This window comes from Papaver somniferum, chromosome 4, assembly GCF_003573695.1.
Source record: "Papaver somniferum cultivar HN1 chromosome 4, ASM357369v1, whole genome shotgun sequence".
Classification (NCBI taxonomy): Eukaryota; Viridiplantae; Streptophyta; class Magnoliopsida; order Ranunculales; family Papaveraceae; genus Papaver; species Papaver somniferum.
In genome coordinates this window covers 139,796,648-139,813,718 of record NC_039361.1, presented here as the reverse complement: position 1 = coordinate 139,813,718, position 17,071 = coordinate 139,796,648, and the positions used below count along the sequence as shown (strand labels likewise).

General features: G+C 36.5%; 3 protein-coding genes across 4 annotated transcripts; 2 read left to right on the top strand and 1 right to left on the bottom strand.

Moving 5' to 3' along the window:
* The first annotated feature begins 7,384 nt into the window (after positions 1-7,384).
* On the top strand, positions 7,385-8,434 carry LOC113273204 (putative uncharacterized protein DDB_G0272456). The gene has a single exon (XM_026522962.1). It carries the CDS (start codon positions 7,385-7,387, stop codon positions 8,432-8,434), a length of 1,050 nt encoding a protein of 349 aa, XP_026378747.1.
* A 68-nt stretch (positions 8,435-8,502) lies between these two features.
* Positions 8,503-9,717, top strand: LOC113274314 (DELLA protein GAI1-like). The gene has a single exon (XM_026523735.1). The coding sequence runs from the start codon at positions 8,627-8,629 to the stop codon at positions 9,671-9,673; it is 1,047 nt and encodes a 348-aa protein (XP_026379520.1). The 5' UTR covers positions 8,503-8,626; the 3' UTR covers positions 9,674-9,717.
* A 340-nt stretch (positions 9,718-10,057) lies between these two features.
* On the bottom strand, positions 10,058-12,956 carry LOC113362823 (membrane-anchored ubiquitin-fold protein 3-like). 2 transcript variants are annotated; one of them, XM_026605323.1, is made up of 3 exons: positions 12,627-12,956; positions 11,117-11,287; positions 10,058-10,407 (listed from the first exon to the last, which is right to left on the bottom strand). In XM_026605323.1, exons 1-3 carry the CDS (start codon positions 12,754-12,756, stop codon positions 10,388-10,390), a joined length of 321 nt encoding a protein of 106 aa, XP_026461108.1. In that variant the 5' UTR covers positions 12,757-12,956; the 3' UTR covers positions 10,058-10,387. The 2 variants fall into 2 exon arrangements, with proteins under 2 accessions (XP_026461108.1, XP_026461107.1); XM_026605322.1 differs by having other exon boundaries at positions 10,058-10,412; positions 12,627-12,951.
* Positions 12,957-17,071: the final 4,115 nt, after the last annotated feature.

Genomic DNA, 17,071 nt, shown 5'->3' with positions numbered 1-17,071 from the left:
ATTGAGTTTGCTATAATTTTTAGTGAGTTTTCTATTTTAATATTAGAATTTAAGTCTAATTAATATCCTTTACAAGTCTGAGAATCGAACCACTTTTACCACTATCTACAAATCACATCAAACAGTCCCTGAACAAAGATTAGTCCGGAATCGAGTTAATGACATAATAATCCCTGACAAAGGAGGTTTATATGCTTATGAAGAAGACCGACCAAGGAGAAGTAAGAGGGTTATGTCTCCTTCTTCTAGCAACGACTCGAATACTCCCTCCGGTGAGAATGTTCAATCAAAGCAAGGAAAAGGTGGTCAAGGTGGAGGTAAAAAAGGTGAAAAAGATGGCCGTGGTAGAGGTGAAAAAGATGGCCGTACTGGAGGTAAAAAAAAAACCCAATTCAAGGTGGAAGTGGAAGAGGTAAAAAATCTAGAGTTGTGGAAGAGGTTGTGGAAGAGCATAAAGAGGACGACGATTTGGATGAGGTTTTGCGCTCGGATTCGGACGAGGAATCCAGTGAATGACTAATGGATATGTAGTGGCTTTTTAGTATTTTACTTCATAGATTTGGTTGTTTGGTTATGGATTTGGACGAATGATTTTTTATAACTTTGCATGTATGAATGAATGTTAGTCTTTTCATTTGTCTAATCTAAGAACAATGATGAAAAAATCAACATTATTGAAATATTTGAGCACTTTCGTCTAGGTCGATGCTTCAAATAACCTAGCCGTAAATTCATATAATTGTCGTCAAAAAAACTTGCACAGGTTTTCGGTTAGAAACTCCTGACCGTTACCCAACAAGCGGTTAGGAAAAACCTAGATATGTATTACTCTGATAACCCAAATAGAAATTGACTCCTAGTTGTGGCTAGATATCCAGGACGTGTTTCTGCGTCGCGATTAGGACTCCAAACCGTAATTCTTACATAAAGTAACAACTCTGGTTTACGGTCTGACCTAGTCGTAAATCTGATACGCCACAAAACTGGCTTGGTCGATCTTTCAATTTCCTGGCCATAACGTAAGAACGGTTAGAAAAAACATCCGTAATTTGTTTACGGTTGGGAAGTACATGGCCTTATATTATGATGATAACCCATAAAGAAATTGACTCCTAGTTACGGCTAGATATACAGGTCGTTTTCTATGTCACGGTTAGAACTCCAAACCGTAATTCTGACAAAAAGTAACAACTCTGGCCTTAATTACTAGCCGTAAATCTGATACACCACAAAACCTGCAGGTTTATACTTAATTACATCTTGGTCGACCTATTGATTTTCTAGCCGTAAACACATATAATTTCCTTTTATACCACATCATATCGGCTAGTTTTTTGAATTTTGAAAAAATAGATACTGATCTATAGAAGGCTCTAGTTGTTCAAACACTTATTTAAACTTGAAATAACTCCACCTCCATATAACCACCATTCCAAATAAAAATCATACACTCTAAATCAATAATCTCCACCAAAATCCCTACAAACTCAATGCAATGTACTCAAAGGATAAACCCAACTTTACTTTGGATGAAGACTTATCTCTTTGCAAAAAATTTGTACTACGTTATCCAAAGAGGGGAGAAGAATGAAGGAAAGGTGGTTTAGCAAGTCAATCGTATTAGAGTAAGATTTTTAAAAAATTTTGTAGTGGAATAGGTAACACTAATAACCGGGATGGAGTTGAATTTTATTTTCGATTTTCAGACATACGCAAAAAAGTGGAAGAATATATGGCTTTACTTCGTATGTGCAAGCAACCTCGACTTAGAGGTGAGACCGACGAAAAAGTCGTAGCTCAAGCTAAGAAGGAATGGAGAAAATTGAAAGGTTATAACTTCAACTTCGAAGCTCAATTCGCCATCATCAAAGACTTCTTGATACATCAAAAGGGATGTTATTAAAAGCAATTTTGTAATTGGGATATATTAAGTATGTAATGGGTTTTATTGTGGTCTAATTAATGAAAGTATTACTGCTTTTCAATCGTAGTATGTATTCATGTTGAAACTCAAAATTCCTCAACTATATATTCATTTACGGACGATAAATTGCTTCCAAACATATTAACGCAGCCGTAATACAGACTCAGGTGATTCTTGGCAAAATAACGACCAGAAGTTCTTCACTTCCATCTGTTATTCGTATTCACGGCTGGGAGTTCCTCGGTTTCCAGCCGTAATTACCTACTTATGGCTGGTTTGACACATTTTCCCAGCCGTAACAGGTAAAAAACTCTGATTTTGCTCTGATTTTTAACGGATTTGAATCGATAAAATGTTATTGGGAGTTGATTATAAGGTTTTCCCGATTATTGTGACGAAATGTTTCATCATTTTTCTTCAAAGTTTTTCAAAAAAATTTCACCAAAATCACCCTTTTTCCTTCTTCAAAATCCAAGAAAATCAAGTTTTGATTTACAAAACGATTAGTCTAATCCAGTAATTAATATTGATTAGTTAGATTAATCATTTTAATTAGCACTAACCAAATTGAGGATAAATTAGATATTACAAAAAAAATCAGGATAAGGGATTTCATGAATTACTATTTCATGTACAGCCCCAAAAAAACCAGTCGTTTAAATCCCCAATAATATGATTCTTGTTTTATCCTCCTATTTAAACCAAAATTCCAACAAACGTGGCTTAATAAATCAGAGTTATGAACCTTTTACATCTAATATGTCAAAATTTAGCAAACCACTTATCCATAATCAACTAACCTGGCTAATTTGAGACATACCAGATTTTGCTCCAATTAGAGAGTGGGATATGGGGTATCTATTTTTTTTTTGAAAATACCAAGATTCCTTCTACACTAACCTTGATGCTTATAATAAAACACAATATAAAAGCCGAATCACTTCTATCTTCTTTCTCCCAAGTACTAAACTCTAAAAAGAAACCTAATACCCTCTCTGTTTTTAAAAAATAGGCTTGTTTCCTTATTTGGGTATGTCAAAAAATAGGCTTGTTTCCATATTTGGAAAATCAAATGTTATGATTTTACTAGTATATCCATAGAGGGACCACTTCTCTCTCTCTCTCGCTTTTCTCTATTAATATAAAAAGGGAACTACTTCTCTCTCCCATTTCTCTTATATCAGATGAATGGGAACCAAGGATACATTAGGAAAAAAAATGAAAAAGTGGTTACAATAATTGTTTTTCTTAATTTTTGTGAAAACCAGATAAGCTTATTTTTTAGAAACTTATGGAGTATCTTTCTATTTTTATCATAATCAAATACTAAAACCTAATCAAAAAACGACTCCATCTTTTATTTCAACCCGTTCCTATTAACTGATGAGAACTTCAATTAAAGATTGAGTTTTACAGGTAAGTTTCTCGGTCAATGGATTCCTATGAATAAGGTTTTTTAATGATGTATATATTAAGAAAACCAAATTTTTTTAAAAATGTAAAATAACCAAAATCGGCTAATGTCGATGTTTGACATCCGCCGATTTTGGTTGATATTTATTGCACATAAGAATATTAACCGTCATCGGTAGTATTGGCACATAAACATTAGCCGATTCTGGATGATATTCTTTTTATCCAAATAACATAATGACTGGAATCAACTTTTATATATATCCATGTATATGGATTCCAATTCATATATATTCCAATTCATATCCTTTATAAATTTTCTACAACAAAAATATGAAGATATCCATGTATCTTATGTTCTGATTCTTGTTGATTCTTAATGTCCAAATACCATAACCAGGATCGATATTTATATACGTCCACATATACCGATTTCGTAGTGTACGACTTTCTGACACTAAATCGGTGTATGTTTGACACATATATACGATGATTCATATCCTTTATTAATTTTGTCCAACAAGAATCGGTGGATATCAATGTATCTTATATGCCGGTTCATATCATTTTTTTAGAATATTTTTCTTTTAATTAGCCATATTTATTTTGGTTCTTTAATTTGTTTTCTGTAGACATGATTAACAGTGAAGTGTAGGTCGTGGGGAATATGATGAAAACCGTGTCCCTATTCGTAAGAAAGAATAGACGGATGCATACCCACTAGTCCTCTAGTCTATCAACCATTCACATATCCCAATACTTTTTCGTAATGAGTGTATTGCTAATCCGCATGTTGTAGACATGTCATACAAATACCCTAGTGAATATTCCCCATTTGAAAATCTTTTGATGTCTCTTGCAATTTTAGTAAAATTAAACATTACTACTATGAAGTCGGATGAGACTTTCTAATTAAGTCAATCAGTTGGCTAGTGGCTTGTCATGCCAGACTAGCCATGACTAATGAGTCTTGTTAAGTCTGACAAGACTAGAGAGACTTGTAGAGAATATGCACCTTATTTGAATGTGGAAATTCTTGTTTTGGAAGACTAAAATAAATGCGTATTTATTAGGCCTTATGCCAAGTCTCCGAGAGTCCCATATGAGCAATAAGAGTTTAAGTGTGTCAGTCTGCATGCCTTAATGAACGGTTGATGCCAGATGTATGCGTTAAACGAGTTAAACACTGCATCTGATGACATCAACGTGAAGTGATATATGGTCATGAAAGAGTAGAGAATAAATTATAGGAGTACTGAAGTGGTTAAGCATACGTAGAAATACATATATGTTACACCATATGGAGTAAGCATCCATGGATAGACACTATGATAAGTTATTCATGGTCAACCATATAATATCAGGTCATATGTGTCTTGACATAATGAGAAGTCACATATGACAAGTCAAGCTTTTCGATTTACCGTGTCATACACATGTTTACGGATACATATGGTCGGTCGAATGTGGCAAGTCCTTTGGAAATGGGGATCCTCCGTGTTAGATACATGTGGCTAGACGCATATGACTAGCCTCATAGTGAAGGTAATAAAATGTCTATGGCTTGTTGCATGTGACGGACAGTTTGTTTTATGAACTATGACTCTTTGTGTGAGTCTTATGTCATGAAGACATCAATGGCCAGACGAAGTGGTACATGGTACATATAATTCGTCAAATTTGGGAAGACGCGTTACTAAGACGCACATCGTCTGTTGCGTGTGTCATTTAAACAAAATCGATATTTAATGAATGTCGCATGTACCCTTTAAATAAACAATAATACTTATTGAAACCTACAGGGAGAGGCGGGACTTTAACCTTAGGTCCGGCTGCAACACTTTTTAGCAACATTTATAGGGGGACTCCATCCCTAGGTTTGTCACGTGTACAACTGCAACGCTTGTTACCGTTGCATATTTCTGTTTCATCGGCTTCCTTAAAAAGAAACTTTTCCTACCAAGTTGGTCAGCCAAACTTGGTCAAATGGGAAGAGGGGTGGCCGAACAAGTTAGCTGGCCAAGTTGGTCGATCACGGGTCAGTTTTTGTCGTCCAAGTTAGGTGGACAAACCTTTTCTAACTCGGGCATGTCTGTTGTTTATGATCCAAAGCCCAGGGTTTTCTTATTTCTCGATCATATTTGGGATTTTAGCACAACCAATCATGGGAGATGTGATTCCTAAGCTCGGCCAAGTTAGAGCTTGGATAGTTAGAGCTCTGATCTTGTGTCTGGCACAATTTTGACTTGATACTTAACGAAGACATGGCGATTCAGTCAAGTATATTCATGTGCAGCTTGCTACATGCTTCTATACAGGCTTGTACAAGCACTATAACGAATCAATATCATTCAGCATAATATGATTATCGATAAAAATCTATTTCCAAAAATTTAGATGTGGCGTATAACATTAGAGAAAACTCAAATTGCTCTATATTAGTGGGCAACCCATTTGCGAACTTGGGATTTGGCATCAATTTAGTGTATCAGGATCCAATCTCAGCCGTAAAATATTATTTTATATTCAAATCAAGCCATTAGATTAAACAGGGTGCTAGATTAATAAGTGCTATTTATAGGTATTAACTGAAAATAGTTTAAAAATCGATATTTAGAAAAATGTCATTTTTGTAATAATGAAAATAAATAAATAAAATTTCTATGTATTCCGAACTGTAGATCATGTTTTCTTGAATCTTATATGTTAGGAAAACTCTTTCATTATCCGTGCAACGAGCATAAATAATATTATATTTTGACTTTCAACATACTAGACATACTTTCAACATACTTTGATGATAAACAAACACTATATATTTTGATCAACATTATTACGCACTTGATTATGAATCCTTTTCCTGTAATTGATTGAAATCCTTTTCCTGTAATTGCTTGTTCAATAGAGAGACTTGTATTATGCTATAATCACTTGATTTGTCTCTATATTTGACCTGTAATCAAAATGTCAAAAAGTGGAAATATCCTTTCTGGGCCGGTCCGCGGAAAGTGGGCCCAACCTACTTATTTGTCTCTTACAATTAAGTGGTGGCTAAAACTTGTTAACATGTCAAACAGTAAATGCTGCTCTATCTCCTCTTGTATGAGAAATATCCAGGAAGTTGCACATGACAAACCAAAAACCTCACAATCTACAATCAAAAGGCGATGATGCATAGGTAAGAAAAATTCTAATCCAAAACCCTCTCTCCATCTCTCCAAAGACATAAGCATCACAAAATTAAAATGACAGAACCCTAAAATCCCATAAGGTGTCGATGCTTTTCAGGAGACAAAGGAAAGATAGAAACTAGTTATGTCGACGTGACATCACTTGGACTTTCGAGAGTATAGGGCTCATGAATGTGGTGCATGCTGTCATTCCACCTAAGCTTCCGAGTAAGCAACTAGCAGTCTAGCAGGTTGTTTGAACATATTATTGCGGTGCAACGCTCTTGTAAAGACTAGACTATCTCAAATAACTAATCCAAAGCTACAAATTAGTAAAAACGTCACGTCTGTATAAGAAGGTTAACCTTGAGATAATTGATGATCATTTCGATTTGCCCAAGAGACATAAGACTCTACACTCTCTACATGGGTCCTTGGCCATGCAAGTACGTCACATCAGACACGGATCAACGTAAAAAATAAGTGATGCTCATGAAAAACCCAAAACCTCATAATTCACAGCTAATAAGATCATGTAATTTAGTAGAAGTTAGATGATGTAAAAGTATATATGGAATAACGGAATCCTCATTCAAAACCCTCCAAATAACATAGAGTTAGAATTGTCCTTCTCTCTAAATTATCTTCCCCTCCAAAGACAATATGAAGCATCATATAATGACAAAACCTTAAATCCCAATAAGAAGAAATCCTAACACACAACCTAGCTTTTTCAGAGTACGATAACAACTTTTTTGTTAACATAAGAAAAATAGTTCAAGTCATTGATAATATCATCTACAATCTTTTTGTAAGGAAAACCATCACAGGGTGATCCAAAGCTTCTTCTCATTTTAGTCTTTCTACAAAAAGAAAAATGTTAAATTCTCTATGTGAGGGCATTGGTACTGTTAAGAGTGAGAACTCTCCATGTCCAACTAACCAACAACCAACTTCTTCAACTGCTTCCATTCAGGAACCCGATCAAGTCCCGGGGGGAGTCTCGAAACTGGAGAAAAACAGTACAGCTAGCCTTTCAAGCTTGGATTTCCAAGCACTAAAGTTCGAGGACGACGGCGATGTCGTGGGAGAAGACGTGCACCCGTCGGAGGAAAATAACATATGGGAAAGTTTGTTTAATAGTTTTGAGCAAATAGATTCTATTTCTGATTTCATGATGTGTTCACCTTTAAGAACACCAGATTACATAATTTCTTCACCAAGGAGAATCATCATACCGCCACAGAGTTGTGGTTCTAACAATGAAATCAATTATGATTATTTACAAAGACTCGAAATGCAATATATACTTTCTGATGGATGCAGTAGCTCTCCTCCTTACACAACAGCCATACAACAGAAGGGAAAATCCTCCATGAGCCCACTTCAAAGGGTTTACAACAACAATACACATACAAAGAGTTATAACAATAATCACAATAATAGTAGTAGTAGCAATAATAATCACTATCTGCTTCCAGAGAGTTTAGAACTTCCAGCAATGGAAGGGTTAGAAGAGCTTATTGACCAAGTTCATCGCCACAATCAACAGTATTTATCTGCAGGAGAGACTTTCGATCATCATTCTCAACATCATCAGATGCCAACAACACTTGGAACAATACTAGAAAGCTTGCCTGTGCAGACTGATGATCAAAATTCTAGGTTTCTCGGTGGGTCATTGAATGATCATGAGCAAGTTGGTAACTTGCAAATGAATAACCAGCAGGAAGTGAATCTGTATGATCAGTTTAGTTCTTTCGAAAGGCAGCAACACCAACTCCAGCAAATGCAACTGCAACAGCAACTACTGCAAAACCCTCAACAACAACAACAACATAACAATGTTGAGCATGGTTTAATGGCGCCAGTGCCAGGGTCTCTTTCATCTGGGTCTTTCAAGGTAAAACTCTTTATCTATATCTAACGGAAGGGATCCACCCTAAAACTATGATCTCATCAAAGATGAGAAATTTAATATAGGTCCCTCCATGTATAAAGTTCCAAGTTTTCTTGCCCTAATATGGTATTCCATATCCATGTATAGGAGCAAGACAGTGGTCTTCAGCTGGTGCACCTCCTCCTGGCTTGTGCTGAAGCAGTGGCCAAAGAGGATTACATGTTAGCTAAAAGATATATCCACCACCTCGGCCAAGTGGTTACTCCTCTTGGTGACTCCATGCAACGCGTTGCCTCGTACTTCACTGAGGCGCTCACCACAAGACTCTCGGCTGTTACCCTCACTCCTACTACTTGTACTCCTAAACCCTACACAGCATTCCCTCCAAACTCCTTTGAGATTCTCAAAATCTATCAAACGCTCTACCAAGCCTGCCCTTACATCAAGTTTGCCCATTTCACTGCCAACCAAGCCATTTTTGAAGCTTTTGAATGCGAAGAACGAGTTCATATCATTGACTTGGACATACTCCAGGGTTATCAATGGCCGGCTTTCATCCAAGCTCTTGCCGCTCGTAAGGGTGGAGCTCCATTTCTTCGTATAACCGGTGTTGGGTCACCACCTGAATTCGTTAAGGAAACAGGTCGGTGTCTTACAGAACTAGCACACTCTCTTCATGTGCGATTTGAGTTTCATCCAGTAGGTGAAAGACTCGAAGATCTTAAATCCCATATGTTACAACGACGGGTTGGAGAAGCACTTGCTGTCAACTCTGTGAATCGGCTCCACCGAGTTTCTAGTAATTATCTAGGAAATTTACTAGGAATGATTAGAGACCAAGCTCCAAATATCGTAACCCTAGTTGAGCAAGAAGCAAGTCATAACGGACCCTACTTCTTGGGAAGATTCCTCGAAGCACTGCATTATTACTCAGCTATATTCGACTCATTGCACGCAACATTTCCGGCCAACTCGCCTGAAAGAGTGAAGGTTGAACATTATATATTTGCGCCAGAGATAAGAAATATAGTAGCCTGTGAAGGATCAGAAAGGGTAGAGAGACATGAAAGGTTGGAGAAGTGGAGAAAGTTGATGAAAGGGAAAGGGTTCAAAGAGGTGGCACTGAGTCAAAACGCATTGACTCAGTCAAAACTGTTGTTAGGTTTGTACTCTTGTGATGGGTATAGGTTGACTGAAGACCGTGGTTGTTTGCTCCTGGGGTGGCAAGATCGAGCTATCTTAGCTGCTTCTGCATGGCGTTGTTAGTTGGGCCTAAAATGCGTGTATTATGTGCCTCTTTTGTTTCTTCTTTTGTCTAGCTTTCCATGCACAACCACAAGCTAGAAAAAATTCTATAAACAGAAAAAAGAAAGTCATATACTAGTTTTTAATTTATTTTTTTATTATAAAAAAGAAAAAGAGAAAATGAGAGAAAAAGTCTTTCCACATAGAAATTGTTGTTTCTGCAATTCTTGTTCTTGTAAAATCTGTTTTGTATTGTTTTATGTTTCTTGTTGTTGTCACTCTACAAGGTGGAAGCTGGAAGTTGACATAGTCCCCAAAAAGAAATATGATGCAGTCTAGCCTAGAATTGGCCCAGTGTAAACAACATGTCGGCAACTGCCAAAATCTACACATCTCAGCCTAATAAGTTTGGAAATCTCTCTAGATTCATTCATGTTTCATGAACAGTAAGTCTGCCTCAACAATAATAACTTCGTAATCAAAATAACGAAAAGTATACAACAGTAGTATATCGAGCACTACTGTGGTCGTGTTACATGTATATATACATGTCAGCATCACAAAGAACAGCCGAAAGGCTACAGTTGATACCGTTAGGATATACTTTACTTTATCAAAGCACAACACCAATCTTAGCAGATGGGAGTGTGCCAGACCTTGCAACTCTCTACAAGTTTAAATTGGTTATCTTGTTTGCTCTTCGTTTATAGTATGGAGCAAGAGCAAACGGTCTTCCTAGGGGAATCTTCGACCTTCTTTTCTGTCCAGACAATTTAGAAATCAATGATCTTGAGAGAAAAAATGTATACAAGGTAAAACCAATAGATAAACTTAAATTCTGTTTAAAGCGATAAGATGTTGACTGCTTCAAGTCTACAACCATGTACAATCTTAATTACTGCATATGAGTGTAAGGGCAAAAGCTGATTTGTTTCATTGAGGTGAGGATGACCTGTTTCCACTCTCCGCTACATCTAATTCAATTCCAGTTTCATCCATGGCTATGATCCAGGTTTTGAAGATATAAAGTGACTGAAGAACATGTGACCATAAAAAAAAAGCCCTATTCTCCACCAACCCATGCAAATTCAAGTGACAGGAGCATAAAAAAGTGGAATGACCCATTTCCTACTGCTAATCATATGTTTCTTAGGGTTTTCATATGCTTTGACTGGCAAACCGAATAGAAAATGGTGCTATTCCTGTAATTAGTTCCTGGCACTCCCCGGGTGAAGGCGACATACTTTAGGCCAATGGACAGAGAGTGCAAGAGGCAGGGGTGAGTTCAAGTCCAGGATACCTCGGGTTACAGAATCCCTCTCCAAATTAGCCTTCTAACTTTCAAGTGGTGGGGAATTTTGAAAGTAGGATCATTTACATTTAGCATAACTAGCTCCTCTGTGAAATGCAGGAAAAGTGCAATATGGAGGAAAACAATGGATGCTGGGGTTAAGAGCCAACTACCTGTTTTTGATTTGGCTAGAGATGGCTGCACAACGACATGCATCGTGATAACACCTCCGGGAAGTTCACCAAAAGGCGCTTTACATTGACCAACAGTCTTGTTGTTTTCCAAAATCTTCCCAGCACTAATCAGCTTCACATCATTCGCTGCCTTGGGTATAACTTTTTTATCTACAGAATCAAAATCCTTAAATGAGAAACTGAAGAAGCATCGATTAGCATTAAGTACAAAAATGACAGATCACAGATATGTAGCACCCAACAGAAAAAAAAAAAAAAAAAAAAAAAAAAAAAAAAAAAGAAAGAAAGAAAGAAAGAAAGAAAGATACTGCTGCCAAGGTTGGATTATGCATTTGTGCTCTAAAAACGTTGCCCTATATCTTTCTTTCAGTAAGATTATCTATATTTTTAGTTGAAAGATGTAAGAATATCATGCACACAGGAGTGTTGTGTTCTTTTATGATCGGTAGCAAATAATATATTCACAAGGTGATATGAAGAAATATAATTGACAATGATTTCAAATTACACTAACGGCGACGCAATAGAAAAGAGAAAATCACCATATGACTCTCATTCTTTCCGTCAATTTATCTACAGATACTATTTTGTTGAGTGTTGTGGGTAAGGACAAGTTATTGCAATCCAAACGACAAAACCAAAGTTTTAAAAAATCAAAATATCTCAGAAAATAGAAGTGGTTAGCGAAACCGGCATCAATAAGAGGGAAATTCTCCAGTCACGTTGATAGATTACAAGGTTAGTACACTTGAAACAATCCATCACCTGGCATTCAACAAAATTCCAACCCCATGTGGACATCTCAAAAGTCACTTTAGTCTATCTTACAAACCCTTCTCACATGGGGTATATATTCTTTCCATCCACCTCCCACATTTCTATGCTCGTTAATCGACAAACTGACCACCATGACCTTCATAAAAGTGTTATATCATCGAACCGGGATAATAAAGGTGTACGAACCAGTTATTCCCATTCGCCAACCCCAAACAATGGGAACCCAAGCTAAAGTCGTTACTGCTAGTATAAAAGATAGCATTTCGTACCAGATACAAAAGAAGAAAAAGCAGCCATGCTGAGGACCCTATATTCCACTAAAACATCTCATCCTACTTCCACTACACAATTTTATCAACATTTCTACCAAAAACTATTCATAAGTCAAAACTTAGTAAAGAGACACATTAAATTTGCTCATAAGTTATTCAGATCAATTGTTTGAGACAAATTCAATGCACACCGACAAACATCCTACCGTTGCTCTGAACTTAATTTCTCCAATCATAGTCAGACATTGTAAGGGAAGCATTTTGATGAATTCCAAACCCAAATACATCGACTATCTTAACTTCCTCAAATAATTACTCTAAATTGTACTAACATACAATGGTTTCGCCAAATCAAAACAGATAAAGCTACAAAAATCAAACGGCAAAACCCATTTTTTTTCTCTGATTAAAAACTTTGAACTAAAGAAGGAAGTTGTTACCTTTAGGCCAATCAGCAATTATCCTTTCTTTGAGCATAGAAACAGTAGATGCAGACGAATATCTGATAGGACCAATATCAGTTCCATCGTATAACCGGAACTTAAGCTCAACCAAATCTTCTTCAGGCATTTGAAGAAAATTTAAGTTAGTTGACCCTTTCTTGAATCACTCAAACAGAACTAGAAAACCTTAGAAATGAAACCAAAAATGGTGATCTTCTATTTTTCTTCTTCTTGTGTGTGTTTGTGAGTGGAAAAGTGGGGGTTTTTTTGGGTGTGGAATCAAGGTCAGTGTAGACTGTAGACAGACAGAGAGAGAGAATACTATTATGAGTTGTACATTTTATAGGAAGAAGAGCCTCTTTTTCATGTTACTCAAGTGTTGGCTGGCTATTTACTGTAAAATTGAGAATTATCTTGAAATTCGGTGCCGCCTCTCCTCTCTCAAATTTTTGACCAGCATTTTGTCTTAAAGATTCTTGGTGAACTTTTAGACCGGGTAAGATCCAACCCACCCTATAATGGTTGCGTGCCGGTAGCTTTTGGGGGCAGGATTCACTCCATGTGGGTGGGTGGGACAGTTTTGGGGTGGTTTGAAAGCATAGTCCGAGAACTATCAAGTGGCCTGATGGTTTTCATGTTCCCTCCTCTATCGAGGTAAGGGTTCGAATTCTGAACCTTGTAATTGCTAATAGTATTTAGGGGCCACAACCAACCACTATACTAACCCATCAAAAAAGAAAAGGAAAATCGTAGTCTGTCCCGAAACACTCACTTGTATTTCGGTTTCTAAGGCCAAGCACTACGGTAGCATATTTCGTACTCGACCAGTCTTGCTTAGGGATTTAAGTTTTTTCATAGTTGTTTCTTTGATTAGACCATCTCAAATGAGAAGAGAGGAAGCAAAACTAAGCCAAGATGATAGAGAATAGTGACTAAACCCTTCTTCTTGCGTTTTTGTATCAAAGATCTTATCGTTTTCAAAGAAATTGGAGCTACATCTCTTTTGGCTTAGTTATTACTTAATTATAGTGAAAGACAAATATTATGGGGCATTGGTTGGCTTTAAATGGCGAATTCGCTTGATTTGGCCAGTGAGTAGAACAAATTTGTTCCTCGTTTAAGCTAAGATTTGCCTCACAGAAACTCAGTTTGCATTTAAAAGAATGATTTATGAAAATTAAGTTTCTGTTTTTTAGTTTTGACATTTTAGATGGATACTGAGTTTCATATCCAATTTTCACTTTTTAATTTTTTTTATTTACTAATTCTCTTTTTCTCTATTATATCTTCTTCTTTTTCTCTTAAGTATCCTGTAACCCATAACAAATATTTACCAACATCAACCGAAAAAAATTGACTACAAAAAGTTGAACGGAAACTCAATTTCCGTATTTATCTGTTAGGATGGTGTTGATGGTGGATTTTTTACGAAGGATAAAATCGACAAACTTCCTTTACTCAGCCGTAGAAAAAAGAGGATCTCATATGTCTCTAACTCGCATCGGAAGTATGGGATTCATATTTTTGCGTTCCACAATAAAAGTGAAGTAAAAAAAAATGTTATAGGAATCTCCAATTGATCATTTAACCTCTTTAAAGCATAAATATATACCAAAAAAGCATACATGATTTGCATAGTAAAATTAGGTCTTTCAGTCAAGATCTAACTCTTAAAAAATATGCCAAAATAAGCTGTGAAGACCAAAAAACACAATATGGTCCACGTTGCACGGGCATCATGGCCGGTCCCATTATCACCTTGGTCGCTCCTCTTTGCTCCACCTTGGTCGGTCCTCTTGTATGGTACTCCTTCTAGCACTTTTACCCCTTCTATTATATTATTGATGGTGGAGTTTTGACGTAGGCTAAAATTATAAAATCATAATTCCGCACATTCTAATCCACCAATCAGACGAGTATGTGAAGTTCATATTTCAGAATTTAAGCATGAAAGCTCATGCCACGATAAACTCTGACTGAGTGTATTGACTCTCAGAGCACGCATAAATATGCAATCATTAAAGCCTCTCAGCTGAGCCATCAATATTTCACATATTTCATCAATACTGAGCAATTTCAGTATTCATTCCTGTATAGAATCGAGAATGATTGGACGGCTCCTAGATAGATTAACCACTAGTATAGAGAAATAATGTCTTCAGAATGTCGCAATGTTTCCTGACTATACAAAATAAACATTCAGAATGAGTTCCACTATCTCATACCTCGACTTTCGAATAAATATAATGCTTTTAGACAGATTGCCTGCTAGTATTTGCAAAATTCATCAATCGAATTCCTAATATATTCTATTTTTCGTTATAATATTTGATTACTTCAATTCATGGCTTTTCCTAATAGAATTCCATGGGTTAGCGATAATGCACAAACGAGCACCCAAATGCATAAAGGAGCATTCAAAAATATGGACGAACGAGAAAGTATGGAGACCTATGCAAATAGGAAAGAAAAAAAAATAAAAAATAAAGAATTAGGAGGCTCACAGGACCGGGCTGGGCCGGCCATGCCACCGTGGCCGGTCCCACACCTCTCCGTTTTCTTTTTTAAGCTATTTTATTTTTTTCCTCATCTCTTGACAACTCCCTTGTTTTAGAAAAACTCTTAGTTTTCCATATTCTTGCACACAAGCTAGGAAAATAATAAAAAATAGTTAAGAGTGTCACAGGACTGGGCCCACCCGCCGACCGTCCATGCCACGGTCGTGGCCGGTCCCACATCTCTTTAGTTCCTTGTTTTTTTATTATTTGCTTCTATCATCTCTGGAAACTCCCATGTTAGAGAAAAAAAACCTAATTTTTCCGTATTTCTCCAATATTGCTCAAATCTCTAAAAATCCAAAAAGTCAAATGATCCCATGACCGTCCAGGATTCTCACGAAAAATATTAAATATAATTATTTTAATATTCTTAAAATATTGGTCGCACGAGCAAAGTTCTACTTGCCCATTCAAGCAAAATTGAGAATTTCAATCAAGATCGAACTCTTCTGAAAATCCAAAATATTACTCGAACGCACATCAGAAAATATAAAAACTCTCAGAGTTCAGCCACGAGCAACATGGTGACACGGGCATGTCACCTTGGTCGGCCAAGGTCGGCTCTTTGGCTTGCAAAATCCAGTTTCACCCATTTTGATGATTTTGACCTAATTAATCTTCTACGATTTATATTGGGTTCAAACTCTTTTCAAACAACTTGGAATTTGATCTATTGACCATCAAATGGTCCCAAGACCACCAAGGGCCGGTTTCATACCCCTTGGTCGGTCCCTCTTTTCTCCATAATTAGGTTTTACCACCTAATGCTCAGACGAGTACTATTTTAATAATGATTAAACAAGCATTTAATCATCATTTTACCAACTAGTCTACAAAATACTTTGATGCATGCTCGTTCAAGCACCCGGGCGCTACATGGTCGGCCAGCATCCCATGTACCCGGTCCCTCTCTCACTCATTTTTTGATTTTTAGTAAATCATCCATTGATCAACCATCAATCGAAAATTAGGGTTTCGAACCTAATGCTCTGCAAAGCATAATTCTGAGCAGGTTCAAACACCAATTAATTTATGTTGATTCAACAATCAATATTTTGATTAATTATATAATATTTTGTCCAGCTACCAGTATTTTTAATTAATATTTTGTTTGGTCCCGCTAACAATAATTCATTGATCGAGCAATTGCTTAAACTAGCAATATTCACTCAAACTAGCAATATTTGCTTTGCTCATCTATCAACACTAAATTGCTTAAGTTAGCAAAATAAACGATCAACAGGGGTCAGAACTCACTTCTGGAAATATTGATTCAACTATCAATATTTAACTGCTTGACCGAGCAGTATTCCTCATGTTGATTCAATTATCAACATTCGATAATTTTACACTATCCAGATATCAATATTTTATCGGTTTATCAACCAATATTTGGTTCGTCAGTCAATCATTTATTGATGGTGGTTTTTAGTTCACGGATAAAATTGTAAAATCCTGTATTTAATGCGCCATCATTCTGCAAAGAAGTTGAGCCATTTAAAAGTGATGAGTGCCCAGGCCTCTTTACTTACATGTGTATAGAGCAATTTAGTATATTTATATGAAATTTATCCAGAATGGTGCCTGTAGCAACAATCCCAAATATTCTGTAAATTTCTGAGTATTTATTCTATGCCATGTTCCCCAGCTGAACTCTTAATACTGACATGACATGACGACTAATGCTCTCTCCCCGCTGAGTAGCATGAATCTCCCGAAGTATCATGATTAAGATGTGTGTGGAAGTACTCAATCAGAGGTACGCAAAGTTATGCTGCCCTTTGATATTAAATTAGTGATTTTTTGTATCAGTATGCAAAATTCACCAAAAAATGATTGATTTTACGGCAACCCGCAAAATTCAGTTCTTTAACCTAATTTTAT